At 39.4% G+C, this 11,665-nt stretch overlaps 1 protein-coding gene across 1 annotated transcript in view; it reads left to right on the top strand.

Moving 5' to 3' along the window:
* The first annotated feature begins 248 nt into the window (after positions 1–248).
* The window catches only part of Mcm6 (minichromosome maintenance complex component 6), a 42,304-nt gene continuing 30,887 nt past the window's right edge, over positions 249–11,665 (top strand). The window contains exons 1-6 of the mRNA XM_010606150.2: positions 249–404; positions 4,153–4,299; positions 6,265–6,375; positions 7,737–7,986; positions 10,063–10,228; positions 10,446–10,591. Of these exons, the coding sequence (XP_010604452.1) occupies positions 400–404; positions 4,153–4,299; positions 6,265–6,375; positions 7,737–7,986; positions 10,063–10,228; positions 10,446–10,591 (825 nt within the window). The 5' untranslated portion in view covers positions 249–399. The remainder of the gene's footprint in view (positions 405–4,152; positions 4,300–6,264; positions 6,376–7,736; positions 7,987–10,062; positions 10,229–10,445; positions 10,592–11,665) is intronic.

Raw genomic sequence — 11,665 nt, 5'->3', positions numbered from 1 at the left:
GCCCGAGTCCAGCTCCTGAGCCCCGGCCCGAGCCCGGGAAGGGCTTCGCCCGCGGCGGGAAGTGTGGGGCGGGGCCTGGCTCGGAGTGAAAGCCTTCGCTGGACTCGTGTGCCTTTCGAGCTTGCCACTTGTGGCGCTGGTGTTTGCGTGGCCCGGGTGACCCTGGTGACCCTGGGGAAACTGAGGCTGGGTGAGGACAAGCGTCCTGATCCTTTGGGCCCAGCGGCGTTCAGCCAGGCTCACTGAGGTCGATGGGAAGCCGAGCCGGCACCGAATCATGGCAGAGCCCCGTCGGACCCCACGGGGAGAGCCTGTTGCTGGTGCCGCGGGCCCAGGCCGCTCTTGGATCCCGTGTTGCTGAAGTTCTGGGGTCAGCCTTGTGGTGTGGTAGCTGCTCAGATGGGGTGAGCTCAGTCCTGCTTAAAATTGCTGAAAGACCGGTTTTTGAGCTTTTCTAGTTCCCTGCCTCTTTGTCTTTAGTTGCCTCCTAGGGTCAAAATGTACTTTCTACGAAAATCCACACCCTCAGCATAGGCTACGCGAAGTGTAAGTAAAAAAGTGTCATGAAAAATTATTTTTGACATCACTGGGTAAAATGAGCTACATCCTCAACTCTGGGTGTTGTTTTTGTTTGTTTTGTTTTGTTTTTTTGAGATAGAATCTCGCTAGTCATTAAATTGTCAAGGCTGGGCTGGAATTTGAGGTTCTCCTGCTTCATTCTTCCAGAGTGACCGCTGGTATTATAGGTGTGTGTCACTGTGCCTGGCTGAATATGTACATAACTCAGAATTTACTATTTGTAACTTTTTTGAACCCAGAAACTTAACATTGTTATATCCCCAGCCCTTTTCATTTTACTTATTTATTATGTGGCGCTGGGGATTGAACCCAAGGCCTTCTCACTGGGCAACATCCCAAGTCTTTATTTATTTATTTTTTTAAAGACAGAGTCTCCAGGTAGCCCTCTTTGGGCTCTAACTTACTTTCTTGCCTCAATCTCTTGAGTAGCTGGGATTAAAAGCCTTGGACACTGCATCCAGCTATTTTAATCAGCTTTTAGTATATAATGAAAGTGGCATTAAATGCATTCACCTTGTACAACCATCACCATCAGTGTCCAAAACTTTTCACCTTCCCACACAAACTACCCTGCTAAGCAGTAACTAACTTCCCTGCTTGCACAACCTGCCCTCTATCCTGTCACCATGCATTTGATTATTCTGGGTCCCTCATAATAAACATTGGCCTTTTTGTGTCTGGCTTATATTGCTCAGTATAGTATGTTGTAACTTGTGCCAAAATTTCCTTTCTTTTTAAGGCCGAATAAATTACATTGTACAGATGTTCTATACTATGTTTTGCTTATCCATTCCTAAATGTGTACAGTTAGGTTGCTTCCACTTCTGGCTGCTTGAATAATGCGCCTGTCTTAAATTTTGCTATATTTAAAACCATACTTTGTTTCACTGCTTTTGGGAACATTTTTTTAACTGACAGCTGTTCATCCTTGAAAGTCCAACTAAAGACTGGCACGTTTGTAAATCCTTATAAACCTTTCAGAGGGCGAGCACCAAACTCTTGCTTCTTATCCTCCTCTTACGGTGCCTACTGTTTCCTGCCTACCTGTCAGCCCCTTCATCTGGTGTGTGCTCCCATTCTCAGCCTCGCCTACGCATTACATGTCATGTCCACAAGATAAGTTGTACCTGTGCTTTGTTTTTAAAAAGTCATCCTTCACAAAACCAACTTTGGTTTGCTACTGCTTGTGGAGTGAAGTCAGTTTCATTTTCCAGTGAGTTATCATCCATTCTCCTTCCATATCTTTGACTTTGTTGTATGCTTGCAAACATGTAGCCAGTCTTTCACAACTTGCTTTTCTTTAAATTTAACTTTTAAGAGTCTTTAAAGGCTGAATGTCGATGACGTCTTTGATACACACGAATCTTTGCTAGGTGTTCTTATAAACACCTTATAAAATTAATTTATGTTTCATTTACTTTTTTGAGAATCTGGACTTGAATTTGTTGTCCCCTACCTCAGGCTCCTGAGTGCCAAGATTAGAGGCTTGTATCACTAATCCTGGCTTCACATTAGAACATTTCTAGTGGGAATAATAGTATTTTCCCCTTTTAATTGTTTACATGTCTTTTTACTGAGTATCTGCCCTTGGACAGGAACAATGTCATTTTCAGCTTCAGTTACCTCTGGCATAGTGCTTTGCTCATAGATACCATTTAATAAATATTTAGAAGAATCACAACATTCTGTATTTGTAGGAGGAATTGATTTTGCCTCAAAGTTAATTTGCATGTCATGTTTAAAGAAAAAAAATAAGTGGGTATGGTAGTCTGCTTATCCTTTTAAAAAAAATGACAAGTTTGTGTTTGTGCATTCAATTTTCCTGAGGTCTTGAGCAGCAACACACCTATTTCTGTGGTGCTTTTTTTTTTCCTCCCCTGTGCTGGTGATGTGTGCTTCCCCAGTCCTTCTATCTCCCTCTCCCTCTGCCCCATCTTCAGGGAGTGATGAGCTATATCCCCATAACTTCCTAAAATTTTTTTGAGGCAAGGTCTTGCTAAGTTGTCTGTGCTAGTCTCGAACTTTGAATACTCCTGCCTCAGCCTCCTGAATATCTGGTTTTACAGAGATGCATAACTGTGCCTAGGTATTCTGCTTAAATTTGAAAATCGTCTTGTCAGTTTTCAGATTCCCTGTGAAAATTGAGTCTTTGAATTTTAACTTGAATTTCCTGATTATTTTTACCATCCTGGGACTGAATCTGGGGCACTGAGCTACATCTTGTTTTATTTTTGTTTTTGGTTCGTGGGATCGAACTCGGGTCCTTGCATCTTCAAGGCAGGTGGCAGAACCACTGAGCTACATCCCCAGCCCCACTGAGCTGCGTCTTATGAGTTAAGATGTCTTAATCAGATCTTCTTCCGCCTCTTCTTCCTCTTCCTCCTACTTTTCCTCTTTCATTTAGAGAATAACTTGCCCCAGGTTACAGAACTAATAAACATGGGCCTGACTCATACAGCTGATAATCTTTAACCTTAGCAATATACTGAATTATGAGGCATCCAGATTGATTCGTGTGTGTGTGTGTGTGTGTGTGTGTGTGTGTGTGTTACCAGGAATTGAACTGGGGTCCTTGACCTTGCAGGGCAGGTGCCAAAACCACGGAGCTAAATTCCCGGCGCCAGATTCTTATTTTCACTGCCTAATTCTGCTATTTATTTATTTAGAGTAGAAAAATTTATTGGGGAATAAGGATAGAGAATAGAAATGTGGAGTAAGAAGAGCTTCTGAAAGACAAAATGGGTCCCGAATGGGTTGCCAAGGAGCCCTCTTTTCTCAAGAACTTTTATAGAGCAAAGTACAATGTAGGCAAAACTAATCAACTAATAAGATTACAGGTGTAGTTGCTTGGGTAGTATGTGGATAATTTATTAACTTTGATAATCTGTAGTCTTGGCCCGAGTCTTCTTAGTCTTAGTGAGTAGGAGAGGATGGCCCACTCCCTATAGGTCTATATGGTCTATCTTTCTATAGGGGGAATCCCAAAAGAATGGTACCAATAATCTCAAACTTCATCCCTTAGGGAAATGTGCAAATGTGGCCATTGTGACTTTAATCTTCAGGTACATCTCCAACCACAGCCTTGATGTATTCTCATCCTCTGCATTGACTTCCTGTAGGGCCCAGCCCTGACTGCCTACAACATTTCTGCCTAATTTAGCTGTTTATGACATCCCCCTCTGAAGAGATACCCCTAACTGCAGTTAGGGGAGAAGGAGCATAGTTTCCATTTACCTGAGACCACAGTCTGAGTCCTTCTCCGGAGAGCTAATCTAATGGGCCTGAAAAAGAAGTCATGTTGTAGTTTAGGAAGTATGAACTATCTTTATAAGGTCATTCTGGTGGATCCTGATGAAAGGAGTCTAGCACATTTGTCATCGGTGCCATCTGTATGATCACTTGGAGTTTGGCAGCCTTATTCTGGAAACTTGGTCCTGAAATCCAGCAGCCCCAGAGGAGAGAATTGCCTTGGACCAAACACTGTTGTAAACTGTGTTATTAGGAGCAGAGCAGTAGAGAAGGGACAGAAGAATCCTAATTCCACAATTTAACCTGACTTTAATGTATCTACAGGTTTCAGAGCAGCGATGGTGAAATCAAGTACTTGCACTTAGCAGAGGAGCTAATTCGTCCTGAGAGAAACACATTAGTTGTGAGTTTTGCAGACCTGGAACAATATAACCAGCAACTTTCCACCACCATTCAAGAAGAGTTCTATAGGTATGAATGTTAATTTTCTTTGCTTTGATTAGGAGTGGAGCCTGGGAGTACCTGTTCTTGGACTGAAAGTGTTCACTTAGAGGTTGAAGGGCAGCTGTGATAGTTTCTGTCCAAAGAGAAGCCTAGTGATATAGTGCGTTGTCCTTTCACTACTGCTCCAAATTTAACCTAGGCCTTTGTGGGACTGATTTTGCTTTACACGCAAATATCGAAAGCTTTTGCTTTCTATATATAGTTTTCCCAAGAGGGAAACTCACAATTTGTCGGGTGTTTAGTACCGTTGCTGTGCCATTTGTTTGATTCTTTCCCCATGGAAATATATGTTTTAAAACAGTGTTTGAGTAGGCTTGCTAATACACCAGTGATGTTTGTTTATATTGACATTGTTGTGTTACCCAGGCTGGTCTTGGTCTTGGATTCCTTGGGCTCACACGATCCTCCTATCTCTACCTCCTGAATGACTGGGACTATGGGCATGTACCACGCCTGGCTTAGGGGATATCCTAATAGCAGTGGCATTTTTTTATCTGTTCCTTTAAAGTTTACATTTTTCTTGATTACAACGACAATATATATATTTTAGAAAATAGAGAAAAGTAGAATCAAATCATCTGTACACTTGTAATCCCACCATTCATGGCTACCCACCATTAATTAGCAAAAAATTGTGGAGCCTCCTAAGTCTGCAGGTACAGAGTTGAAAGGGTCTTGTTGCATTTTGTTATTTTTGTGTGTGTATAAGTTGAGTCATACTGTAGATGGGCATCCTGCCCCTTTTTACTTAATAATATGACATTTTTCTGTATATAAAATTTCTTGAAAGCAATTCAATAGCTTAGTGGTTATTTGGGGGATAGAAATACTGTGAGTGGGTACGTTTAATAACTTAGGCTTTCGTTTTGTTTTTAATTGTGTATAAGAAACATCTTTATTTACAGATGTTTCTCTGCATTTGGATTAAATAAGTGGAAACATGTAATCACTTATACACTTAAAGTAAGCATCATAGATCGTTGTAAAACAGGAATTAAAACCCAGGTATTAGAAGGCACAGCCCTGGTGGTTTGAAAAATTAGAGGCTGATCTCAGTTTCTCTGTTCACCAGGTGTGATGGCATGTGCCTATAATCTCAGGACTTAGGATGTTGAGGCTGGAGGATCACCATGAGTTTGAGGCCATCTTGAACTATATAGTGAGATCTTATCTCAAAAAACCAATTTCTGTACTTGTAGCTCACCATCAAAAATGACTGGAAAGATAAACAGCAGTCTCTAGTGAAAGCATGTAGGGAAAAACAAACTAAGCTGTCGTAGCCATTAAAAACTTAAGGGACACATGCTCTTCATTTTAACTAGTTAAATAGAGTCTGGCAGTTACCTCTTAACATTAGTACACAAATTGCTTCCCTGTCCTTGTCTGGTCTTTGTGAGTCAAAAATAAAACCAAGTTGGGTGCAGTGGAACATGCTGACAGCACTTGGAAGGCTAAGGCAGGAGGATTACAAGTGTGAATCCAGCCTGGGCAGTTTAACAGTTTACCGAGGCCCTGTCTCAAAAAGGACTGGAGTTGCAGCTCAGTTTAAAGGCTCTAGGTTCGTTCAATTTCCAGTATGATAAAAAAAATTTTTTTTAATGGGCTATTTTATAGATTGTAAACAGCTCTGAGGATGCTTATGGTGTTGAGCATAAACCGACATGCAGACAAGATGATTGTTCATGTAGAAGTCAGTTAGGCCTTAGTATGCTGAAGTATGAGTACTAAATGATTAAAGATGATGTTCAAGTATACCCTTATATCTTTGGTGTAGGAGAGGATTAAAAGAGGCTCTTAAATAGGGGCTCGAGCTAGGTACTAGAAGTGTACTGTGCTGCTAATTTCTGGGTCTTAACTGTTGGCAGGCCTGAAAAGAGGAATCCTTAGTAGGATTATAAGAATCAGTTGATGTTTTCTGTTTGTTTTTTTCAGAGTCTACCCTTACCTGTGTCGGGCCTTGAAGACCTTTGTCAGAGACCGCAAAGAGATCCCTCTTGCTAAGGATTTTTATGTTGCATTCCAAGACCTACCTTCTAGACACAAGTAAGAAAGAATCTACCAATAGTGTAGGTACCTTCTGTCCTAGCTGGTAATCAGGAAGCTCGGAAAGTTGACTAGATCTGCTTTTAGGTGGTGGTTGATGTCATACAGATCACTTTTACCTTGCTTGCCCTCAGTTTTTCTCTTCTGTAAAGTCTTTTTTAGGGTTCAGATTTTCTACCTAAATCATACAGAAAGTAGATTTATTGCTGTAAATTTATCATTATTGGTGGTAACAAGAATTATAAAAATAGTACAAATTGATAGAGTAAAATGCCAAAAAGGGACTGGGGATTTACATAGGAATACCTTCTCGGAAAATCCTGGGTTTGATCCCCAGCACCACAAAGTTAAAACAAACAGGAGGAGAAAAAGGTAGTGTTTTGCATACACATTTGGTAGAAGTTTAGTTTTTTGAACAGTTACACCCAGTTACCTAGAAAGTTTGGTTGGATATAGGGTGGAAGTTAAGTGAAGCTTAAGCTTGACACATTTCACAGAGATTTAAGGGGAAATTAGTATTGTGAAAAGAATAATTGCAGAAATGTATGGATCTTAGGGCATTTAAATTACTTAAAGGATATGGGGGGGATTTAGCTCAGTGGTTCTGTCACCTGCCTTGGAAGCACAAGGACCCCAGTTTGATTCCTGGTACCCCCCCCAAAAAAATTAAAGGATAAAATTATTAGAAGAAATTAAATCTTTGAAAATTTAAACTGCCAAAATTATTCCATATAATTACCAAATTGTTTTATATAAAATGGGTAAATGAAGTAAAGAAAGTGTTTCTGAACTTTTTCAGTATAGAATTTTTTCCATAGAGACTTATGAAAGTGACTTATTTTAAAAGAAACTGTAGGTAAGCAAAAAATGTTATTTGAATGTAAAACAAGAATGGAGTAACCAGGCACGCCTGGTGCATGCCTGATGCCTGTAACCCCAGTGCTCGGGAGGCTGAGGCAGCAGGATCACTATGGAGTGAGATCCTGTTTAAAAAAAAAAAAGAATGGAGTAATGCAGTTCCTTTGGCTTTGTTGTTTTTGCCACACAAATCTGAGTTTCTCAGCACAGTACTTTATAATGTCCATAACTCCTTAATAGAAATGACTAGTCATGCATTTTCTCTTTTATTCTTTGGGGTCTTTAGTTTTAAATGTATTCATTTGTATGTTTTCAGAATTCATATATAATTTAAGAATGTACATGTTGACTAAATCATTATTGTAGGAAGAGTTCATGGAATAATTTGTAATGTGTAAGATAATTTAACACGAATATCCTCTTTAACACAGAAATATTAAATTTTTCCAAACTAAGAAGTTGAGAAATGCATACTTAATAATCAAATGCTTGTCTTTAAATAGGATTCGAGAGCTCACATCATCCAGGATTGGTTTGCTCACTCGCATCAGTGGGCAGGTAGTGCGGACTCACCCAGTACACCCAGAACTGGTGAGCGGAACTTTCCTGTGCTTGGACTGTCAGACAGTAATCAAGGACGTAGAGCAGCAGTTCAAATACACACAGCCAAATATCTGCCGAAATCCAGTTTGCGCCAATAGGAGGAGATTCTTGCTGGATACAAATAAGTCAAAATTTGTTGATTTTCAAAAGGTATTTGTTTACTTCTGTTTCAGCCTGTGTTGATTATGCACTCCTATGCCCTTGTCATGTTTTATTTAGATATTAAACTTGATTTTTTTGAACATCAGTAAAATTTCAGCCTGTGCTAATAATGCAGTTCTAGGCCTTTGCTGTAGTTTATTTAGATGTTAAACTTGATTTTTTTTTTAACATTAGCAAAGTGACTACAAATGTAAGCTCTAAACTTTGTCAATATATAATTGTTCTAAACTTCAATTTCAGTTTTTATTATGAACTATATAAAATTAAAATTTCGAAGAATCACCTTGTGTAAAAACCAAATTGGTGATACGAAGGTAATAGGACAGGGTGGCATGGAAACATGATTAAAGTAACAGTCAGGTTGAAGAAGATCTGAAAGATGATTTGATAGGAGACCTTAAAAGTACTTTGTTAAATCTTAGGCCTAGAAGTTCAGGTCTGACTTCGTAAGCATGTGAATATATTTTAGGGTGTAGTGGGGAGGTATGGGTTTTTGGTGTTTTGTCTTTGAAAAGAAGCTTTAAAGTGGTATAATATTTAACAGACAAGTGAGCAGTTGTATTTACCTGGGTAAGAGAGGACAGATGATAAGTGTAAGAATGAAGGGAAACTCTCAAATCACAGCAAGCCTGTGGATATGCAAAGAAGGGAGGGAGGGGTTGGAGCTCAAAAAAGAGAGAAGAGTTATCAGTAAAATAAAGTTAAATTTAGTTTTTAGCCTTTTTCTTGGTCTTATACTAACCTGATAGTTTATAAGAAGCACATGTTCTATCAACAGCTTTGAATAAGATGCTTTATAGCTGTGATAGCAGGCCTTGTAGAGCTTTCAGTGATATAATCAGCTTGCTGTGGTGCACATGCCATGGGTTTTATAGTTTTAAAAAATGTAACAATCAAATACAAAGTGTGAATCTAAGCTGAAGGGTTAGGGCGGAATCATAGCTGTGATCATTTTTTGACAGTTCAGGACATTTGAAGATGGATTAGATGAAGGATTATATAACTGAAATTAAATAATCATTTAATTCTCTGGGTTATGATAAAGGTCATATGGTTATCTAAGAAATTATCTTTATTCTTAGAGATGAATGAAAATATTTAGGTATGTTTATAACTTTCAAATAAGTACATATCTGTAAGTATTATTAACAGTTGGTAGGTTGAGGGCCAGGAATTTAGCTCAGTGGTTCTGTTGCCTGCCTCGCAAGCAGAAGGACCTAAGTTCAATTCCTGGTACCAAAAAAAAAAAAAAAAAACAATTTGTAGGTTGAGCTAGTGGTATAAAAATATGTTGCAACTTTTTTCATACCACGTCTTTGAAAAGTTTAGGGAAAGATGGAACACAACAGGTACCTTATATAGTCATTTTAAAGAGGAAAAATATTTTTTAATGAAGATACAAGCACTTTATTTATTTATTTACTTACTTATTGCTTTTAGGTTTTTTGAGATAGTCTCTCACTATGTAGGCCAGCCTGGCCTCAAACTCAAAATCCTCCTCCTTTAGTCTCTTTGAGTACTGGGATTACAGTCACGTGTCAGGCTAACGGTGAAGTTTTAATAGCTATAATGTGTTACCAAATGAACTATTTGGCTAAATTTTAGGGTAGAGGTTTTTTATTTTTATTGTTTTGTTTGTACCGGGGATCTAACTTGGATTCTTGTGCTTGTGAAGCAGGTGGCAGAACCACTCAGCCAAATCCCCAGCCCAGGGTAGAGAATTTTTTGATGAATCTACAAGGGGCTGGGAGTTGGCAGCACATGTCTGTAATCTTAGCTCTCAGGAGACTGAGGCAGGAGGATTGCCAGGAGTTTAAGGCCAACCTAAACTATATAGCAAAGACCTGTCTCAAAAAGAAACAAGGGTCTGGGGATTTAGCTCAGTGGCACAGTGCCTGCATGGCAAGTGCAAGGTCCTAAGTTCAATTACCAGTACCAAAAAGGAAAAATCTGCAGAGAATAAAGTATTTCAGAACATGCCACTATTTGTGACATTTAATTTAGATTGAATGGCACCTAGAAAGGATGGATGTCTTCTCAAACTTGGCTTTGTCTTTGTTACAGGTTCGTATTCAAGAAACTCAAGCTGAGCTTCCCCGAGGAAGTATTCCCCGCAGTTTAGAAGTAATCTTGAGGGCTGAAGCTGTGGAGTCAGCTCAAGCTGGTGACAAGTGTGACTTTACAGGAACACTGATTGTTGTGCCTGATGTCTCTAAGCTTAGTACACCAGGTTGGTAACTTCTGGCTCTAATTTAACAAATTAGTTACCTGAACTGCAGGATATCTAAAATTGTTTTGTCTTCTTTTGAGCTAGCAATCAGCAGATAAGCAAGAAATTATTATGAGAATAAAAACTAGATTTTTCTACAAAAGATGCTGTTCTAAAATTTTTCAAAGCTTAAAAGAAATCTGGATTTAACTACATGTTATATCACTTAATCTTTCAGGAGCACGTGCAGAAACGAATTCCCGTGTCAGTGGTGTTGATGGATATGAGACAGAAGGCATTCGAGGACTCCGAGCCCTTGGTGTTAGGGATCTTTCGTACAGGCTGGTCTTTCTTGCCTGTTATGTTGCACCAACCAACCCACGAGTGAGTCTATTTTTATTACTATTTAGTGCTGGAGATCAAACCTAAGGTCGTCTCTTGCTAGGGAAGCACTCTGCCATTGACCTACATCCCAGGCCTAAGGGTGAGTCTTAATAAAATGGCAAAGCTTGAGAAAATCCCCACAAAATTAAGTGCTCATAAAGTATGTATTTAAAACAGTGTTTAGCTGAGATTTAATTATTCAGTTGTTGTTTGGGGCTCTTTTGTTTTTTGTTTTTGTTTATTGGTATATTTTGGGTACGCAGTACAGTTACATTCATTACTGGGATCTTGTACCTTTACATGACAGGTCTTGGTTCTCATTATTTCCCCTTGTCCCTGCCCTCCCTTCACCCCCTCCTTCCCTCCCCATTTACAAACACTTTATTTCCATTTTTTTCATTTTCTCCTATTTCTTTCCCTTATTACCTTTCCACTACCCTTCCCACTTTCCCTACACCTTTAGCCCTTGGACTCTTGTTTGTTTTGTGGTACTGTAATGAACCCAAGGTCTTTACACTGAGTTACATCCCCAGCCTTTTTAAATTTTGAAACAGGGTCTCATTAAGTTCCCCAGATGGAAGGAATTCAAATTGATGATCCTTCTGCCTCAGCCTCCCAGAGTATTGGGATTAGAAACATGCACCACATGGCCAGTTTCTTCAGTTTTATTTTTATTTACTCATTTTTTTAAATTTTGTGAGACACAATCTTGCTTGTATTTCAGTCTGGCCTTGAACTTACTATGCTTACTTACTAGGCTGGTCTCAACTCAACAGTCCTCCTCATGTTGCTGAGAGAAAATACCCAGAGCCAAAAGTTAGAAGGGAATGGGTTTATTTGGTTTACAGTTCATAGTGGCTTCAATCCATAATCGGCTGGTTCTGAGGCTGGGATGGCAAGCAAGTAATGCAGAACAGAAACAATGTGTGTGCACACAAGGCAGCAAAGGTAGCAAGAGAGTTTAGCAGCTGTCACCCTGCCCATTTTATCTTATTCAGACTACTTAAGGCAGGGTGAGTAGCACTCATACCCTTAATCCTAATTCCCTTGAGCCTAGCATTGTATCATGAATCA

This window comes from Fukomys damarensis, unplaced genomic scaffold, assembly GCF_012274545.1.
Source record: "Fukomys damarensis isolate Sample0158 unplaced genomic scaffold, DMR_v1.0_HiC HiC_scaffold_29, whole genome shotgun sequence".
Lineage (NCBI taxonomy): Eukaryota > Metazoa > Chordata > Mammalia > Rodentia > Bathyergidae > Fukomys > Fukomys damarensis.
This window is presented reverse-complemented; position numbering and strand designations above follow the sequence as displayed.